Source organism: Pelobates fuscus, chromosome 13 (genome assembly GCF_036172605.1).
Source record: "Pelobates fuscus isolate aPelFus1 chromosome 13, aPelFus1.pri, whole genome shotgun sequence".
In the NCBI taxonomy this organism is placed as follows: Eukaryota; Metazoa; Chordata; class Amphibia; order Anura; family Pelobatidae; genus Pelobates; species Pelobates fuscus.
The window spans coordinates 39,621,772-39,642,519 of NC_086329.1; the positions used below are offsets into that span (position 1 = coordinate 39,621,772).

The 20,748-nt window shown below is 42.0% G+C and overlaps 1 protein-coding gene across 2 annotated transcripts in view; it reads left to right on the forward strand.

The window, feature by feature from the left end:
- The first annotated feature begins 300 nt into the window (after positions 1–300).
- The window catches only part of MAP3K9 (mitogen-activated protein kinase kinase kinase 9), a 76,764-nt gene continuing 56,316 nt past the window's right edge, over positions 301–20,748 (forward strand). For both annotated transcript variants that reach the window (XM_063439760.1, XM_063439761.1), the window contains exons 1-2: positions 301–1,509; positions 7,570–7,983. In XM_063439760.1, the coding sequence (XP_063295830.1) occupies positions 1,005–1,509; positions 7,570–7,983 (919 nt within the window). In that variant the 5' untranslated portion in view covers positions 301–1,004. The remainder of the gene's footprint in view (positions 1,510–7,569; positions 7,984–20,748) is intronic.

The following is a 20,748-nucleotide window of genomic DNA, read 5'->3' on the forward strand; positions in this document are numbered from 1 at the left end:
ATATTCCTTCATTCAGCAACCTCCTCTGCTACTTCGTATTCCTTCATTCATCAACCTCTGCTACTTCGTATTCCTTCATTCATCAACCTCTGCTACTTCATATTCCTTCATTCATCAACCTCTGCTACTTCATATTCCTTCATTCAGCAACCTCCTCTGCTACTTCATATTCCTCCATTCAGCAACCTCCTCTGCTACTTCATATTCCTCCATTCATAAACCTCCTCTGCTACTTCATATTCCTCCATTCATAAACCTCCTCTGCTACTTCATATTCCTTCATTCATCAACCTCTGCTACTTCATATTCATTCCTTCATTCAGAAACCTATTCTGCTATTTGCTATTATCACTCCACAGATGCTACTTTACATTCCTCCATTCAGAAACCTCTGCTGCTGGCTTCTGCTCATTTAGTTCTACGGCTGCTACTTCATATCTCTCTGCTGTTCTAGTACCCTGGATGCTACTTTTTGTATTTCTCCATTCAGCAAGCTCTGCATCTGGTATCTAATGTGAGACTCTTATATAAAAAATTTGGGAGACATTCTACATTCTAGATTGCTCATCTTATTAAAGCCCCAGTGTTTACCTTCTCTCTTTATGTTTAAGGAATCAATAACTACTCCCCCCAGGATTTTGCGAATTCTTCTAAATGTAATTGTGGAAAGCTAAGGTTATGGTATGATACCCTGCTTTAGTTTGCTCCTGATATACCTCCTTATGGTGACATCAATGAACTTGTAGGTGCTTAGTTGTATTCCATTATCCTTGAATTGTCTGAAACTGCTGGATTTGCTCTCTTCTCTTGTAAAGCTAAAACTTTAGGTTTTTGGTTGGTCTGTAGAGGTGACTCAGTCATGTACACTGTGGTTTTCTTACCATATACAGTTACACGCATTTGTAGGTGACTTCTTGGATTTGTGTATGGACTTCTGCTTCCCTAAACTGTAAGTGCATGAGTAAAAGGCACCATACCCCAAGCCTCACCTATGGATCAGTTCAATGGAGCCCCTCAGATCCCTGCTCTCCTTGCCTGGCAGTAGCAAATCTTCATTTGGCATACCTAGAGGAGCACCAAATGCGTCAATATTACCAGTACCACTGGTTACAGAGGAAGATGAAGAGCAAGAGGACAGAGAGAGCACTCCCACTAGACAGGTTTTTTTGGATGAAGACTATGAAGCTGGGGGAGGAGGGGCCAATGATGTCCCTGGAGTCATTGGAAGCCAACCTTCATCCTCCCCATCTAACCCATTCTATTGGACTGCTGTATTTGACTATGAGGCCTCTGCAGAAGATGAGCTGACCCTAAGGTTGGGCGATCTGGTCCAGGTGCTCTCCAAGGACTCTCGGGTGTCTGGGGATGAAGGCTGGTGGACAGGAAAGATTCAAGACCGTGTGGGCATCTTTCCCAGCAATTATGTCACCACGACACAAAGCTTCTCTAGCAAACTACAATGCAAGAGAGTAGAAGAGCTACCTTGCTACCCAGCTTCTGCAATCCAGTGTAAGAATTTGTGATTTTATTTGGTAATACTTTGGATAATGTGATAATACGTTTTATTTTAATTGCGTTCAAAAGAGCATCAGTATGACCGTTTTTACACTACAACACTATTATCCTAAACTCTGTCCTTTTACACACCTATTGTGCCACTTTTGTGTAATGAAAAATATATTTCATGAGGAGTACTTAACCTATTGCGGAATTTCTGATGCATATATAATGCAGTTGGACACAAAATTATTCTAAATTAATTTTATCTTTTATTTTTAAATTTTACTGCATCATGTCCGTTAGATAACCAATAATTTTAGGTTACTAATGGTTCACAGTATGTGCATATTTCTGTTTCAGCTTGTTAAAGAATATTATCTTATGGTTTTACTTACAATAATCTAATTTTAGTAAATTTTTAGGATCCTAAAATTCAGGGATTACTCGGTGTCACTTGACTGTAACTCAAATGGGTACTGTCACCATCTAGCAACTTTGCCAAATTCACAAAGTCCCCACACGGTGAAATGGCCGCAAGTGGTCCTGTGGCCATGAGGGCAGGTAAAGGTGAAATTACTTACCTGAACATGTCCCTCACGGGCGCTGCCATCTTTCTTGCACTGCTCCTCTGCAGATATGAGTTCCATGGGTGACCGTGCAGCTTTAAAGGAATACTCCAGTGACCAAATATTTTTTTTTCTTCAATCACGGTTTAGTAGGTATGCATGTAAACATGCATGCATGCATTTGTTTGTTTATTTTATTTTAATTTTTTTTTAAAATATGTGGTACATCTCAAAACAGCTTGCAATAACTGCATATCTCATCTGCTGCCTTTGCAAGCTTCTTGTCATGCCCAGACTTTCTGTGGCTGTCCAATCACAGACTTGCCAATGCAGCTCAATAAGAAGTATGTGCAAGGCAGGTACTCTGTACAATTGGCTGCCTCTTGAGTTTCAACTCTAATGAGCTAAGCAAACCAGAAAGTAAGAGGATGAGGGGTTGTGATATGGTTAATTTTATAAAGGTGTCTTTTTTTTCCTTTTTTTTTTTTTTTGTGATCTGGAGTGTTCCTTTAAAGGACCACTATAGGCACCCAGACCACCTCAGCTTAATGAAGTGGTCTGGGTCCAGGTCCCTCTAGGATTAACCCTTTTTTGCTGTAAACATAGCAGTTTAAGAGAAACTGCTATGTTTACAAATGGGTTAATCCAGCCTCTAGTGGCTGTCTCATTGACAGCCGCTAGAGGCGTTTCTCACTGTGATTTTCCCAGGGAGAAGACGCCAGCGTCCATGAGAGTGCTTTCCTATGAGACTGGCTGAATGCGCGCGCGGCTCTTGCCGCGCATGCGCATTCATCCGATGACGGGAAAGGAAGAGGAGAGTCCCCAGCGCCGAGGGAGCCCGGCGCTGGAAAAAAGGTAAGGGATTTAGCCCTTTCCTCACCCTAGAGCCCGGCGGGAGGGGGGCCTAGATGGTGAGGGGGACCCAAGGACCCTATAGAGCCAGGAAAACAAGTGTTTTCCTGGCACTATAGTGGTCCTTTAAGGGCACTCTGCCTTTAGTAAAGTGAGTACCTGAAAAAAGTTGTCGAGTTTGTCGAGATCTTTAATCTTCTCTGGCTTTCATGAGCGTTGATTCAAGGGGCCCAGGGACAGACTCTCCAAGTGTGGTCAGTCTAAGCACCATAACTATTACAGTACCCTGTGCTAGTTATGGATCTTAGACTGACCTTTTTAAGCTGGCACTGTTCTTTGCAGTGTACTTGCAGAGTCTCGTACACTAATTATAATTGTAGTTGTGTTGGAGAATTGTGCTAGTGAATGTTAGACTTAAAATGTTTGTCCGATTCAAAATCCTTTTAATCTACACCCAAACAAATTTAATTAGAACAAGATTAGCCTGTTGAGTTTTATTCATTGAATAAGTTCTGCAGGTGAATCCCAGACAAATTGATTAGTTAGCATATGAATTAAGAGTATTTTGATTTGGATGCACTGGTTAAACAAATATTTGCACAGGCCTAGTGAATATAAATGGTGATAAGGCACACTTGCACCATCTATGGTGTTTTAAATACTCTGAGAGAACATAAGTTATAGGGAGCCTGTTCTATTAAGTGACCTCCATATTTTTGATGTGATAATCAGAATTTTTTTGTAGGCATAAATGTGAGCCATTTTTGCGCCCTCTGGTTAGCTCAACCCCCATTATCGATGATATCAACCAATCAAATACTTTTCCATAGAGAATTATGTGGGAGGCTAATGCTCATTGAAATTGCCTCTTTGCATCATCAACATCTTCTCACAATGAAGATTGTAGGTTTATAATGGGAAGTACCACTAGTGACTGTCTGAGTGACAGGCACAAGAAGTGTCCTTAGGGACAAATCTAAATATTACCTTTTTCAAAGAAAAGGCAGCATTTACACTTGAGACTGTAGGAGCATTCTCCTTGTACCAAAACCAACATTTTAAAGGAACAATCTGGGCACCATAACAACTTTATCAACATTTATGTTGCCCAGACTGGTTCTTTAAGCTTTAGTGGTTCTGGTTCTGGTTCTTAGAGTATTCATTTCAAATAAGCAACCTTATGTGCTCATAAAGGGGACTCTCTAAACACCATGATCTATGCTCATTGCATATGTTTTGGTCCAAGAAGGTCCCCTGCACTCGTTTGCAAAAATCTCCACAGATTGTGGAGTGTGTCCCTTATGACATGGATGTTAAAGGAAATTTAATCGTTTGGCACTAAAAAGCTGTCACTGCTATGCATATAGAATGTACAGGCTAGGCAAGTTCCTCATATTCTCCTCTCCACTCCAAACTGAAGTTGTGTTCATGCATGTTTTGGCAGTCTAGATAAATGCTTTTAACAGGGCAGTTTTTCATGACCCAGAAGGAGAGCTGGGAACCAGTTGCAGACAACCTCCTTGGTGGCTTCAGGTTTGGAACAGATGCCTTGGAGGTCTGTGATGGCACTGGGGCTTTATTAGTTAACTGGAATTAAGGACAGAGTCCATTGTGTCAAATCCAGAAGAGCAAGGTAGAGGGTGTAGTCAAGAAGTTGGACAAGTCCGTACAGGGAACAAAGGGTCAGGAACTCGGAAGAGGGTCTGAGTAGGACAGCTCTGGGTCTGAGGTGTTAGAGTAGCTGACCACTGCTGTGAGCATGCTATTGGGAATTAAAGGTGCAGCCTGGTCATGAAAACATCCCTTTCATGTGGGTTGTGCATCACATGAGTCCTTAAAGGGTGCTGATTACGCTGGTGTCATGCTGGTACCATTAACAACAGCAGTGATGCCCGGGGCATCAGTACTGCATGGCTCTGTGTCTTTGCGACCAATTGACACTGACAATATGCCTGCTCCGTGGTGGACATGAACATGTCAACCGTGTGGCATGAAAGAAACCAAGACACCCATGTACCCTGAGAACTCGGTACATGACATTCCCTCAGGCCACCATGATACTGTTCACAAACTGTACACAGTACTTTGAATAAACCTGAGAAAAGCTCTAATATGGTCGTTGTAATCACTGGATTTACTTAGTGAATTGTTTGAAAATTTAAATTTTACTTTGTGTTTTTGATACTCCTATTATAGCGGGTGCTATCCAGTGTAGTCAGCTTTAGCTTAATGTAGTGGTTCTGGTGTCTATAGCCTGTCCCTGCAATGTAAAGTCTGCATCAGAGAAAAGGCACTGCTTACATTGCTGCCTAGGAACACCCCTTGTGGCAGTCATTCAGACGGCCACTAGAGTTGCTTCTTAGTCCAGTGTTGCCCACTCTGAATGGAGACACTGAACACTCCCCATAGCGATGCCTTGATTCAATTCATCTCTATGAGGAGATGCTGATTGGCACAGCGCTTTTTTTTTTTTCCTGCACTTGCACAAAAGCCTTCCAGTGCTTTCCTATGGGAGAGAAATCAGAGTTTCATCTCCGTCTTGGAGGTGGAGCGAGCTGTGGCAAGACAGGTTTGGCGGTGGAGAAAAGATGAGTAAAATCATCTTTACAAAAGGAAGCAAGGGCTGGGGACCTAAAAAGCCATATCAGGTTTATAATGTCAGGAATATATGTTTGTTTTCCTGACACTATAGTGTTCTTTTAACTTTCAACATTTTGTGATTTCCACGATTCTTTAAGAATTTTAGTATCTATAATGTCATACCTTCCAATTGTCCCTATTTAGAAAAAGGACAGTTGCTATATTGGGCCCAAATCCATCTGTCCCTCCTTTCTTTTCTCTTTTTTTAGGAGCTCCTTATTGTTGATGTGTGAGCTCCACAGTAATAATACTCCCAGTAATGTATCTTTAAACTACAATAAGTGTGTCTAGAATTCAGTCTTTGTAAATAGGATACATTGTTCTTGTTTTAAATAAAATTTTAGATGTGTAAATAGTCATTAGAAATTTAATTAGAATTGCCTTACACCTGGCTACATTCTTATTCACACCCGTAGAATAAAAGTGTCCCTCTTTGTCCTTTTGAAATGTTGGAAAGTATGTAATGTAACATTAAAAATAAATATTTACAGAACAATAAGGTGTCTAGATGGTGCAATGCATTTTCACATGGTTTGAACAATGAGTAGACTTCCAGGAATTACTGTGTGATCTAATCCATGTTCATTGTGCCTGTAGAGGACTAGATCACATTTGCATTTGAAAATCTGGATCATTTTTCTTTTGTGCCTTTAAAAAAAATAAAAAATGTTTATAAACTTTTGAAGGAGTTTAACACACATCCGTAACTTTCATAGGTCTTTGCTTATTTTGCAAGCACCTCAAAGTGACAGATCCCGTGTGGGTCGGATGGCCATGGGGTGCAGGGGAAGGTAAATATTACTCATCTCAAGTTGTCACTTGCAGTCACTGCCATCTTCATTTCACGGCTCCTGGCACTTCAGTTGCCAGGAGCCGCGACAGTGCTGTATTCTTGCTCATAGGTCAATGCCAGAGTCCCACATCTGTCGCTCGTGATGGCTGCTGTTACTGGTCAACAGTTGATGGTGGAGCTCCACCTTTTGTCAACCACAGGTTTGTCCATAAGATAAGAAAACATTTGGAGGCTATCAAACATGTGTGGCACAAACGCCACACTGCGCCAGTCAGCGTCTCCTCATAGAGAAGCATTACATCGGTAAAAGTGCCTCCAGACACCATATAACAAGTTAATTTAGATAAAGTTGTTTTGGTGCCTTGATTGTCCTTTTAAGGGCAGTTTATAAAGGGTGGCCCTGAAATCAGCACCTTTTTGTAATTTACAGTGGAGTGCCTGTAATATAAAAATATATAATATATATTAATCCCCCTCTCCCCACACCCCACACTATTTACCCATTGCCAGGTAAAGGTCATATTGTGGCTTTAAAGGAACATTCCAAACTCTGTAACCACTACAACGCCCTGCAGTGATTATGGTCTCAGGAGTGCAGTGATTCCACACCCCCTATTGTAAGTAGTCATGAGGTCTGCTTGTGACAAGCTTGGCAGTAGGGGGTGCCAAGGCACTCCTGACACCATAACCACAGCGTACTGTAGTGATCATGGTGCATGGAGTGTTTCTTTAATACAACTTACTTTAAATTGACTGATTACTGGTTGCACAATTTTCTTATCTAAAGATAGGATGGAAACCGTGATATTTATTTTGTTATGACTACACAATGCAATCCATGTATTTATTTGTAAGAGTGGCAAATACATTTCGTGATGTCTTAATGCTTTATTCATCAGCCGACATTCTCAACCAATGAGCTAGCTCCACACTGCAGGGCTTGGCTCAAGAGAGTGAACGCAAGCTTCTGTTTGGAGCTTTTGACTCTCCAACTGAAGTAGTGGAGATTGTAAGCAATGCCTGGCAGACCCCCAATAAGAACTTAAACCTTTCTAAAATGGTTTAATTGCTTACAATGGAAGGTGCCTGGAAATCCTGGCACAATAACCACTACATAGCGCTATAGTGGTTATGATGCTTGGAGTGTTCCATTAAATGGTAGATTCTCACAGATCATGTGTGTTCTGAAAATCTTTGTTTTTCTACTTTCTCTTTCAGTATTAGAAATCGATTTTACAGAGCTGGTCTTGGAGGAAATCATTGGAATTGGAGGCTTTGGGAAGGTCTATCGTGCTATTTGGGGAGAAGAGGAGGTGGCTGTCAAAGCAGCCCGTCATGATCCTGATGAAGATATCAGCCAAACCATTGAGAATGTCAGACAGGAGGCTAAACTGTTTGCAATGCTGGATCATGCCAACATTATTGCACTACAGGGGGTGTGCTTGAAGGAACCTAATCTTTGTTTAGTAATGGAATTTGCCCGAGGGGGATCATTAAATAGGGTGCTAGCTGGCAAGAAGATTCCACCGGATGTTCTTGTGAATTGGGCTGTACAGATAGCCAGAGGAATGAATTACTTGCATGATGAAGCTATTGTGCCCGTCATACATCGTGATCTGAAATCCAGCAATAGTAAGTAGAGCTGTATTGAAACAAGTGTATGTAAATTTAGAATAAAAAAAATGGGTGTTATTGCAGTAGAAAGAACACTTTGTATAATTTACATATCTTTATGTACAAGCATTCCTATCTTAAGAGAACTTTTATACATAGCTGTTAGTTTTTTCATGGTGGTTAAAATAATAGTCCTTTTCTATAAATATTCTTGTCCCTCTGTCTTAAAGCAGCCTCTTGCTTTGCCACGTATCAGTGCACATCATTTACACAAAAAAAGAGTCTCTCATTAAGCAAGATGTGTTACAAATTTTTTTTTTTTTATTCTTTATTTTGGCAGTCAACATGGTGTAGTACATTCAATAAAGCATAGCATTACACTTAACCTTTCGCATGCATTTGGTAAGATGTTGCCTGCGGTTTTTATTGTTTATAGTGATGTGGCTTGATACCGCCATAATCCTGCCACGAGCGGTGGTTGTAGTGGGTGTAAGTGTGTTACGGTCATGTATGGTTGTGTGTTAGCAGAGAATGAGATGTATTGTGGTGTATGTCAAGAGCGGACTGGATGTTGTGTGGATACAGCTCCCCTTGGTGGAGTGGGTGTATGTGGTTACTAGCGTGGAGCTGGGTGGGTAGGTGTTCTTTAAGAAGCTAGTGTTCCCGGTCTCGGCCCGTTTAGGCCAGGTAGGTGGTGGAGATAGGTATGGCCTTTCCCCACTGTCGGTACACTCCGTGGTATGTAGCATGTTGTCTGAGTGGTGCATGAAACATAAACAGAGGGGAATACAATAACTTATACTGTGTCAACAGGTCATCTGCGTGAGGCTGGCCCTGTGAGGTGCCTGTGCCTTGAAAATGGAAAGGCCAGGTTTTAAGTAAAAAATATACAAAATAAACTTGATGATTGCCAGAGTCAGGTAGTTGCCCGGCTGGGTATGCTCCGGTTTGCCGGGATAAACGGGACAGTGTTAGCCAGGTCCCATGCTGTCGGTGCAGACGTTGCAGTATGGTCCAGGCCCAGAGTGGTTAGGTTTGCCTCTATCTCCGTTGGCTCCGCCACCTTGATCTCTGTGTTCTGGTGCTGAATAATTAGCACTCGTGTTGGACCCCAGCGATATTTGATTCCTTGCGTTGATAGTATGGATGTGAGGGGTCGTAGTGTCCTCCGCCACTGTAGGGTCGGGCGGGAGAGATCTGAGTAAAAGGTAATGTCCATTTCCTCAAAGCAGAGCGGGGGGTTCCCTCTCACTGCGCTCATGATGGCTGCTTTATCTTGGCCATTTTGGAATTTGACCAGTAGGTCGCTGGTGTTGGAGGCGGCTGCTGCAGGAGGCCTGGGGAGCCGGAACACCTCCTCCAGTATGATGCCCTTCGCTTGTTTGGGAGAAAGAAGGGCTGTGAAGAGCCTGCGCAGGCAGTGTGGCAGTTCTGCCTGTGTAATATTGTCTGTGAGGCCCCTGATCTTCAGGTGTTTCCACCTTCTCTTATCCTCCATTGCTGCAAGCTGGTGGCTCAGAGTGGTGTGAGCTGTAGTGAGGTGCCTATTTGGTTCTGTAGCTCCAGAATGTGGGCTGCATGTGTTGTGGTGGTCTGTTCTATTGTGTTTAGGCACCCATTGAACCCCTTGAGGTCTTCTCTCACCTGTGAGATTTCTGAGGAGAGGCTTTGACGGAGGTCCACCAGGAGGCTGGTAAGTATGCCTGTGGTGAGCGGTTCTGACCCTGTGGCTGCTGGCTGGGTAGGCTGGCCAGGTTTTGGAGGCTTGATTCCCGGCTCCTCTATTTTGTGGAGGGAATAGTCATCCGAGTCATCGGAGAAGTCTCCTAGGTCCGCCGCCATGTCTGTTCTCCCCGCGCCATGCCGCCCTCTCAGGAGGTCGCTAATATCGGCACAGAATCTGGGTCGATCAGGACGGGTTTTTTTGTTTTTTCTCCCCATCATTTGTAGAGCTGTCCGGTGCTTGTTGGGAGGTAGTACACCCCGTATTTTAGCTGGTTTTGGGCTTTTTTCGTGCCCGTTTGTCAGAGCTCAAGGGATGTGCGTCCGATGCCGTTGAGAGCTAGCTCCGCCCCCCGTTTCAATGTATTTTATCTGTAATTAGGAACACAGGACTTGTTACACACAAATAATTTTTTTCCCCTGTGCAATCCCCACTCAGTCCTTGAAATAGTTTTAGCTCACTTTGTGTCAATACAGAGAGAAAATAACAATTTGCATATCGTACTGATCTCATGCTAATGGACTATACAGATCCAAAATGCTGGCTTGCTTTCTCTGCGCTTGACATGCAGCAAACCCACATGACTGTTTCAGCCTTGGTGGGTCTTGTCAGTGAGGTGTGATAGGTACTGTACAAATAGGTGAACTAACCTGAATGCTACCATCTCCTTTCATCTAATTCTTCAGCTCCTGGTGCTGCCATCATTGTTGCATTCTCGCGCATGCTTGATAGTACAATCTTGGGGTCTATGAAAAATCTGCATGTCGGGGTTGTACATGGTCTGCAATAATTTCTAGGTATGTGGTACATGGGAAAGTAACATCCACATGAATGCCATGATCCAAGGTTTCCCAGCAGAACATTGCCCAGAGCATAACATTCCTTGCCCCGGCCTATCTTCTTCCCACGGTGCATCCTACTGCCATCTTTTCCCCAAGTAAACGACGGATGTTCACCCGGCCATCCACCCGATCTAAAACAAAACGTGATTCATCAGACCAGACAGCCTCTCCAATTGCTCCATGGTCCAGTTCTGACACTCATGTCCCCATTGAAGGCACTTTCAGCAGCGGTTAGGGGTCATCATGGGTACTCTGACCAGTCTGCGGCTACGCAGCCCAGTAAGCAGTAAACTGTGATGCACTGTTTCTTCTGACACCTTTCTATCATGTCCAGAAGTTTTTCAGTAATTTCTGCTACAGTTACTCTTCTGTGTGATTGGAGCAGATGGGCTACCCTTCGTTCCCCATGTGCATCAATCAGCCTTGGGCTCCCTTGACCCTGACACCACTTGCGCCACTTTGTAATGGTATAATTGATGTTAGTAACTTCACCTGTCAGTGGTTTTAATGTTTTGACTGATTAGTGTATGATGTTGTAACAGTAATGGCAAAAAGAGACTATGGTGGTCAGAAATAAGTCAGTTTTGTTTAACCCTTCAATAGAGACATTGCGGTATCTAAAAAAAAAAAAAAACCTGCAATGTTTTATATTGCACATTTAAAGCTACAGGGCACACCGGACCTTTTCATTGAAATGAAGTGGTCAGGGTGCCTTTAAAGGTCCTTTCAATTCCTCTTGCTTTTATAAGGGAAACTGTTGCACGGCCTGATGGAGGCACATAAAACGCAACTTTATGTTGAATAAAGTTTCATTGAATGAATTGGTCTGTATTCACTATGTATTAACTGCAAATGAGCCGCTAGACTGTAAAATTTCTCATTTGGAACCCTGACTGCAAAGCAGAACTTTAGACAATCTTGTTTTAACGTTTAGTTTGTATATTAAAAATTAAAAATATGTAATCACCTTATTGCTGTGATTATGGTGCTTGGCTACAGCTATATTTAGCTACACAATTATGATCATGGGATAACATATCAGCTGTTGATTTACCTTATCGGCCACCCGTGTCATAATAGAAGTTGTATCTGAAAAGCCTGCAGGGTAGTAATGTTCCTGCTTCTTTTCTGTCGAACCTTCTTCCTTTTCATCTTCTAGCCAAGCTGAGATGTGAAATGTGTACAACTTAATGTCGTGTGCAGCTCTGCCAAGTGTTCACAAAACACCTTGCAGATGACTTTGCCAGCTTGAATGTTAAATTCAATTTGACAAGGTGGCTGCATCTGTAATGGGCTGACTAGTCTCTAATTTCTCAGTCACTTTAATGGATTAAATTTCTGGTAGGTGTTGTCAAGTACATGGTGGACATTAAGTGATGATCTAATGAGTCTGCAGAGGATACGTTGTGTTCTAACAGCAGTATAAAACAGTTGGTATCATCTTAAAACTATACAACAGACTGTATCCTGGAGAAGTAAATTGTGTAGTGTATGGATACTACACCCAAATCCTCAAGGTGTTAGAAGGTGCTACTGTGGGTAATGGCAAGAATTTAAGGGTCTCCATCCTGCACAGGCTTCTACAAGGGAAACTCTTAGTCTTGCATTAGGAGTTAATCTAAGTTTTTATAACTGCCGACATAACCAAATTCATTATAATAAACTATATATTTGATTGCTTTGGACGATGTTATATCTTTTTACTTACCTGTAGCTCCTTGCTTTAGGACCAGAATTTGAGGAGTCTATAGGTGCTACACTACGGTAACACCTATCCTCCTGGCCTCCCTGTGCAGTAATTGTCCCTGCTTGGGGATACTTTCCCAAGAAGGGCAATCTTCCCTGATGATGATGCCATGCAGCTTTTCTCTCAATTCCTTTCTTTTCTACAGTATTTTTACCTTGTATTGCTATCCACCTCTTTTCTACAGTATTTATTTTTACCTTGTATTGCTATCCACCTCTTTTCTACAGTATTTATTTTTACCTTGTATTGCTATCCACCTCTTTTCTACAGTATTTATTTTTACCTTGTATTGCTATCCACCTCTTTTCTACAGTATTTATTTTTACCTTGTATTGCTATCCACCTCTTTTCTACAGTATTTTTACCTTGTATTGCTATCCACCTCTTTTCTACAGTATTTTTACTTTGTATTGCTATCCACCTCTTTTCTACAGTATTTTTTTACTGGGTAGGGTTAACCACTTCTTTTGTTGCAAGCAGTTAGTGAGTAGGAAGTCTTTGGCTAATTCCCGGCCTAATCTAATGTAATCCCCTGGATTGTGTATACGTGCTCGTTATCAGTAACTCTCAATTGAAAAGTATCATGCTGACTGCACAGGTGATTCCCTAATGCAGTTGTCGTTTATTTTTAATTCCTCCCCTCCCCCCCAAAAAAAAAAAACACAACTACATATAAATAAATGTCACTGTTATTTAATATGTTCTCTATAGAGTTAAAAAAAAAAAAAAAAGTACAGGCTATTATACACTTGGTATATGCACTACTGGCGACTAAACCTTTTCATTTCATGTAAATTTCACATGGAATACCTCGACTTCTTATTTCTCCTACTTTTTGTTTTTAAATTGTATTTCTTTCTTTATCCACCCCCCACAGTATTACTGTTTAATTGATGACTATTGTACCCTCCATCCTTAACTCTTGTTTAGTTACATGTTTGTTTTGCTAGTGTTAGTTATTGCACTCTATGCCTCATTAATTTATGATGTTCCCTATTTATGACTTTTACCGATCTTATCTCTGCCATTCCCTCATATCCTTAAATTTAAATTCCCTTTCATCTGCTTTTTCCTTGATTTTTTTAACACCCCATTGATTCTCCACCCACAATCTGCTTTATCTAACCCCAGATTCTCTCCTTTATAGCCTGGGCCCCTTACAATATTGAAACCACTACAGCCCCCCCTATTTAAATCTTACTCCCACCTTCTCTTCCTATCCATCCTGTTACTCCTAGCAGCTGGTGATGTCTCTCCAAACCCTGGTCCCTCCACTACTCAGCCACCTGGTTCAAACACCAGAAACCACAACAACCTAATACCCATTCCATGTAATTCTCACTATAATTCCTCTTTTAAAGCTGCCCTCTGGAATGCACGCTCTGTGTGCAGCACCTTTTAAATCTACTTCCATCCATGACCTATTTATCTCACACTCCCTAAACCTACTTGCACTAACAGAAACATGGCTTTCTCCCTCTGATACTGCTACCCCTGCCTCACTGTCCTTTGGTGGTCTTCACTTTACCCACAATCCAAGACAAGCAGAGATTAAAGGTGGCGGTGTAGGTTTTCTTCTCTCACACTACTGCTCCTTTAAAACCCTGCCCACCCCCCCTTCCCTCTCTTTCCCATCATTTGAAATTCATTCAATTTGCCTTTTCAAACCCTTCTCTGCTAACATTGCCGTTATCTATCGTTCCCCTCTCCTCTTCATTGACCACTTTGCTGCCTGGCTACCCTACTTCCTCTCTTCTAACATTCCATCCCTAATTCTTGGAGACTTTAATATTCCCATTAACCCACCTTTAACCCCAGCAGCCTCTAAACTACTTTCAATTACTTCCTCCCTCGGACTATTGCAGTGGGCTTATTCTCCCACTCATGTAGCTGGCAATACCCTCAACCTTATTTTCTCTTATTCATGTACATTATCTAATATCTGCAACACTCCATTTCCTCTCTCTGATCACCCCCTCACCCAACAACCTCAGCCTAACCCCCCTCAGCTCAGGAGGAACCTTAACTCTATTGACCTTCAGCAGATGTCAGCTGACATTGATTCACAACTGCTATCCATCCCTTCCCTCTCCTGTCCCTCACTGGCCATCTCCACATATAACATTACTCTCACATCTGCCTTGAACGGTGCAGCCCCAATCCAAACATGCACCTCAAGGAGGACACTACCCCAACCTTGGCATACTAAATCAACACACTATCTGCAGAGTTGCTCCCGTTGTGCTGAACGCTCCTGGAGGAAGTCCCGCACCCAGGCAGACTTTCTCCATTATAGATTCATGTTGCTTTCATAAAGCAGCCCTTGCCTGCGCCAAACAGTCATACTTTTCCTCTCTCATTAGTTCATGCTCCCGCAATCCCAGACGTCTCTTTGACACCTTTAATTCCCTTCTCTGCCCTGCTGTGGCCGCCCCCCAAACTAACCTTACAGGTGATAGCTTTGCATGTTACTTTACCGACAAGATTGAACAGCTAAGGAAACAATTCTCCCCTCCTTGCCGTTCTCTTTCTCAACCACACGTAAATCATGCTTTCCCTACCCTCCAGACTTTCTCCCCCGGCTACTGAACAAGAGGTGGCTGCGCTTCTCCATTCCTCTCACCCCACCACTTGCCCGCTCGATCCTGTCCCATCTTACCTCATCAGATCTCTCTCCCCTTGTCTTGTGCCTACTCTAACACAAATCTTTAACTACTCTCTCTCTCTTCTGGCACTGTTCCTGCTGACCTTAACATGCCACTGTAGAACCTATCCTAAAAAAAACATCTCTTGACCTATCCTCCCCCTCTAACTATCGTCCCATATCCCTGCTCCCTTTCTCATCAAAGCTTTTGGAAAGACTTGTATTTACCCGTGTGTCTCACTTCCTTAATTCCAACTCTCTCCTTGACCCTCTTCAGTCTGGCTTCCGCCCTTTCCACTATACTGAGACTGCTCTTATCAAAGTTACTATTACTAATGACCTAATCTCCGCTAAATCCAAAGGTCACTACTCCAGATTAATTCTCCTTGACGTCTCTGCTGCCTTTAACACCGTTGATCATGCTCTCCTCCTTCAAACTCTTCAATCGCTCGGTCTCTGTGACTGTCCTCTCTTTGTTTTCCTCCTATCTCTCCCAACGCTCATTCAGTGTCTCCTTTTCCAAGGATACCTCCTCCCCTCGTCCTGTCTCGGTTGGAGTTCCCCAAGGCTCTGTCCTTGGTCCCCTTCTATTTTCTCTTTATACTGCCTCTCTTGGTAAACTTATTGCCTCTTTTGGAATGCTGCAGCTAGACTGATTTTCCTCTCTAGTCGGTCCTCTCACACCTCACCCCTCTGCCAGTACTTACATTGGCTCACTGTATCCTATAGGAGTCAATTCAAAGTGCTAACCCATACATTTAAAGCTCTGAACAATTCTAGCCCCTCTTATAGCTCTTCACTGATCCATAGGTATGCCCCTCCTCGTTCCATCCACTCTGCCCGTGACCACCTCCTGACCGCTGCTCACGCTTGCAGGACCTCTCGCGGGCAGCTCCTTTCCTATGGAATAGCCTGCCTACTGCCATCAGACTCTCCCCTAGTCTTCAATCATTTAAGAAGAGCCTTAAAACCCATCTCTTCAGGAAAGCTTATGGCCTCCCAGAGGAATCTCTACCTTACATACCTGTCTCTTGCTCTCTCCTATAGGACAGTGCTTTACTCTCTCCTCCAGCTCTGCTTCACTCCCACCCTATTTGATATTTCCTGTCCTAATGTTTCTAAAATCCCACCTCCTATAGTCTGTAAGCTCGTTTGAGCAGGGCCCTCTTCAACCTATTGTTCCTGTAAGTTTTCTTGTAATTGTCCTATTTATAGTTACATCCCCCATCTCATAATATTGTAAAGCACTACGGAATCTGTTGGCGCTATATAAATGGCAATAATAATAATGGAATCATCACAAATGTAACACTGAACATTGGTTTCTGTTGCAGTCGAATAGCAGCTTTAAAGTAACACTATAGGGTCTGGAGCACAAACCACACCTAACCCCCTGGCACCCACTTGCTTCCCTGAATATATTAAAATCTTACTTGTGTTTAAGTCTGTAGCTGCTGGCTCTGTCCCCGTCTGCCTCTGACCTGCCCCGTCTGCCTCTGACCTGCCCCGTCTGCTGACATCATCAGAAGTGGTGGTCTGAGGCAATCACTAATCTGACTCCTTGATAGTTTGTCAATCCTATGGGAAAGTATTGTGATTGGCTCAAAACAACACTTCTGATGTCAGCCAAGCAGGCAGATCAGGAGCAGAGCCAGCAGCTGCAGACTTGAACAAAAGTAAGATTTTACTATATTTAGTGGGGCAAGGTGGACGCCAGGGGGACTAGATGGAAGTTTTAACACTAAAGGGTCAGGAATACATGTCTGTGTTCCTGTCCATATAGTGTTCCTTTAAGGATTATACCTTCCCAAGCAGGGACAATCTCATCAGTGAGTAATAGCAGTCAGGTGACACCAAAATGTAAATTATAGTTGCACTATAAATGTGTGGCAATATTGGAATGCTGTGCAGTGCACAGTTATACTATGTAAACTCCATTAACCCTTTCAGTGCCAAACACACAGGCTTGTGGCACTATTTAAGAAATGCCTGAGCACACTGGAAGTATCTTGAGATGGTTAAGTGGTCCTGAGCACATAGATGCTGCGCGAGTTTTAGAATTGTACTTATTTTTGCCACTTACCTCTGTATCACTATACGCCAGAAAACTCTTTACTGGGGTGAGCCAACAAGGAAATGTCACTTTCAGAAGTTTACAGTTGTACTAAAAGTCACATGCATGTTATGTAGTCCTGCATCCACCAGGAACTAGCTTAGAATTTTTCAGGTGTTGTTATCCATCAAAGCTGTTCCTTTTTTTTTATTTTTTTTATTTATTGATTGATTTTTTTTATTTTTTATTTTGATTCACTGACTTCTACTGTACCATCTTAACAAAACATTATAAACTGCATGTGACAGGCCCATGTACTCTTACGAAAACACATTCCTGACATTATGGGGTTTTCCACTAAACACCAAAGTGTATTGAATTGATAACTGAAATAGAAAAAGTAAGCAACAATAAACATTTTGAGAAAAATAAACCAACTTGTCTGTAATGGCATCATGGGTATTTCAGTGTGAACTTTTTACAGGGTACGCTCAGCTATTTGACTTTAAATTTTGAATTCAGTTTGAATTCTCACTTATATAAATAACCCTATTTTCAGTCCACTACAAGTTGGTGTTTAGTAAATAATGTGACTGTGGCAGACAGCGGTCAGTAGTTTGTAGAGATGAAGATTTTTGCTGGCACTGTCCTGCTGACTGACTTACTCTGCACTATGTTATCTGCTCGCTCAATAAGTTGTCATATGATGGGAGGTGCAGCAGAAAGCAGGCCAGATATTTAAACCAGCATCTCATTGTTGAGCTAGACACTTCAACGCCTAGAATAACTACAGAGTATATTTAAAGGCCTTTTTATAAGTGGGAATACGTTAAAAAAAGGTTTATCTTTTAGATGGCCGAGAGCTGTTAAAAAACAAAACAAAAAAAAACTGCATGTCTGCACACTGTAATTCTGAATACTAATCTAAATAGAATGAGGAATAAAAAGGCTGTATATTTGATCTAATTGATTTACAGTTGTTTTTGTGTAAGCACTAAAAGACCAGTGATCGTCTATGCCAGTGGTGAGCAACCTGCGACCCTCCAGATGTTTTGGATTACATCTCCCATAATGCTCTTAGGGGCCATAATGCTAGCAAAGCATCAAGGGAGATGTAGTCCAAAACCTCTAGAGGGACGCAGATTGCCCACCCCTGGTTTATGCCATCACAACAATCTATTCTGTAATACATTTTTTTTACATTTTGCTTCATTGCGTTTGCTTATCGTCTCCTTAAGCTAACCCCCTTAAGGATGGTGGGTGTGCTATGCCGTCCTGCAGGAGATGGGTTTAAATGCCGCAGGGCAGCATAGAATGCCCTTGCATATTGACTCACCCACCAGCCCGCCTCATAACCATGCTGCCAGTCGCCGTTTAGGGGTTTGCCTGGCAACCCACGGGTCCCCCTGTAGACCTTGACAGCAATCTGCAGTGACAGGCTGTTGCTGCGATCCCTGTTACAATGCCTCAGCCAATGATTCGTAACATTGGCAGATACTTTGTCTCTGCCCCTCTCTTCTCCTCACTTTTATCTGAGATGAGAAAGGCAACAAGATCATTAACTAAACTGTGCTACAAAGTGGTAACACAAATACATAAAAACATTTTTTGTAACCCTTTCAGTGATGATCACAGAATTAACACCTATTAGGGTGATTTAGTACATTGGTTCTGTGGTTGTGTGTATTATATATATTTTTGGGGTTTAAAAAAAAAAGAGTTTTTAACACAGCTGCAGCAGTTATTATTTTTTTATTATTTTTTACCCCTTTCCTGCTGCCTGAACACTGTACTGTCCAGTATCTGTGCTGGATGGTGGGGGAGTTTTTTTTTTAAAAATTGTATTTATTTATTAACACTTGTAGTGCTGACACTTTCTCACACTGTGACACTATTACAGCCTCTGTCATTGAGATCCTAAATAAGTCCTCAAGTAATAGTGTCCCACCACCATTTCCAAGAAAGAGCTTAGGACGCCGCGCAGTTCCAGAGGAAAACTGGGTACCCTCAAACTTGACTGCCCCAGAAATACTCCTATTCACGGCTACACCTTGCATCACAATGTTGGGTGACATAGTTGAGGTCATGATTGATCAAACCAACTTTTGTCAGCCAGTACCTTTCTGCGAATCCAGGATTACATTACAGTAGAAAGAAAACTGATGTAGTAACAAGGAATACAATTTGAGCTATAACCCTTGTAATGGGTATTGTATAAAAGCCAAGTATCACTGTCACCTTATAAACGACCCATTGTTTGACAGGCTCCACAAAATCTGGCCCCTTCTCCAACTTGTATCTGGCAAATTTCCCCAAAGTTCTATCCCAGACCATAACATTTGTATTGAATCCCTTATGAAATTTAAAGGTCATTATATGGCATCAGGTTTGATATCTTATGTGTTTCCACCATTGGCTATACATGACCATTTCGGATTCATTCATCTTGACCCACCAGGATGCCATTTTTATGTGGGCACAAATGGCAAGATTGTGTAGGATCTGATCATTCTCTTGTTAAATAAGGGTTATCATCTATGGGTTGTTTAATATATAAATATTTTAATGAAGTGAAATGAAAGCCCTATCCTCCTGAATGAAAATATGATCTCTATAATATGTGTGGGTGCACTTAATATGAAAGAGGTAAATTATTGTTTAGCAAATGTATAAAATCCCATTGAAGTTGTCTGGATGCAGTGCCCCAGGTCCCTTAACCCTGCAATTGTAATTATTGCAGTTTTTGATATTGGGGTATTCACAATTACCTCACTAACCATACCCAAAGAAGGCAGAAATTATTGTCTGGAGTTCCTGTTTCTTTTGTTCAGAGGAACCAGATTGTTACATTGGGAAAAGTGCAACAATTACCAGATTTTACTAATTACATGACGTAAAGTCATGATTTTATAAAGGACGCGGAGGCGAATATTATGCTTATCTCTTTCTTTATTATACCTCAGCAGCAAAGTGAAGGTATAAGATATTCATAGAAAAAAAGAAATCAATAAGAACAGGTTCTCAAAGGGTTAACATAACATTCTACCCTTAACCAATAGGAACAGTCCTCTTGTCCATAACCACCCATGTGACCTTTCCTCTCCCTCTTTCTTTGGTCATGCCGAAGCTGGATCATCATAACTTGAGAAGAACGATTTGGAAACTTTATCCCTTGTAACGAACTCTTCTATGCATCTGAACTGTAGAAGTTATCCTTTTGAACTGTGCTGACAACTGATCATCTGAAGGTTTCGATATTTGATCTTCAGGCTGAAATGGGATAGAGAAAAGAAGTGGTAAAATATGGTCTCGTAACTGTTTGCCACATTGGTGTTGTTTAACTCTATGTATTCGTTATCTGTACAGACTAACTTGCCTGTTGTATGTGCTATGGTATGTAATATAACTTATGATACATAATCGAGTCGTATCTAGACAAACTCAACCTTACCTGCATGTCAGGATATATCGGGTGGGCATACAATTCTTGACTTAAAACTGGTTTGAAATGACATACTTACCGGGTGGGCGAATATTCGCCTCCGTGTCCTTTATAAAATCATGACTTTACGTCATGTAATTAGTAAAATCTGGTAATTTTATTAAAGGACACGGAGGCTCATATTATGCTAGTTCAAAGCTGTGCAATGACTGTCGATGATATGTGGTCTGTAGGGTGAAAATAGTAATCTTTAAAGGTGGACTCATGAGACCAATCTGCTGTCCGCAATAGGTCTTCTAACCTGCATCCCAAAGTGAACGCTTTGGACGCCA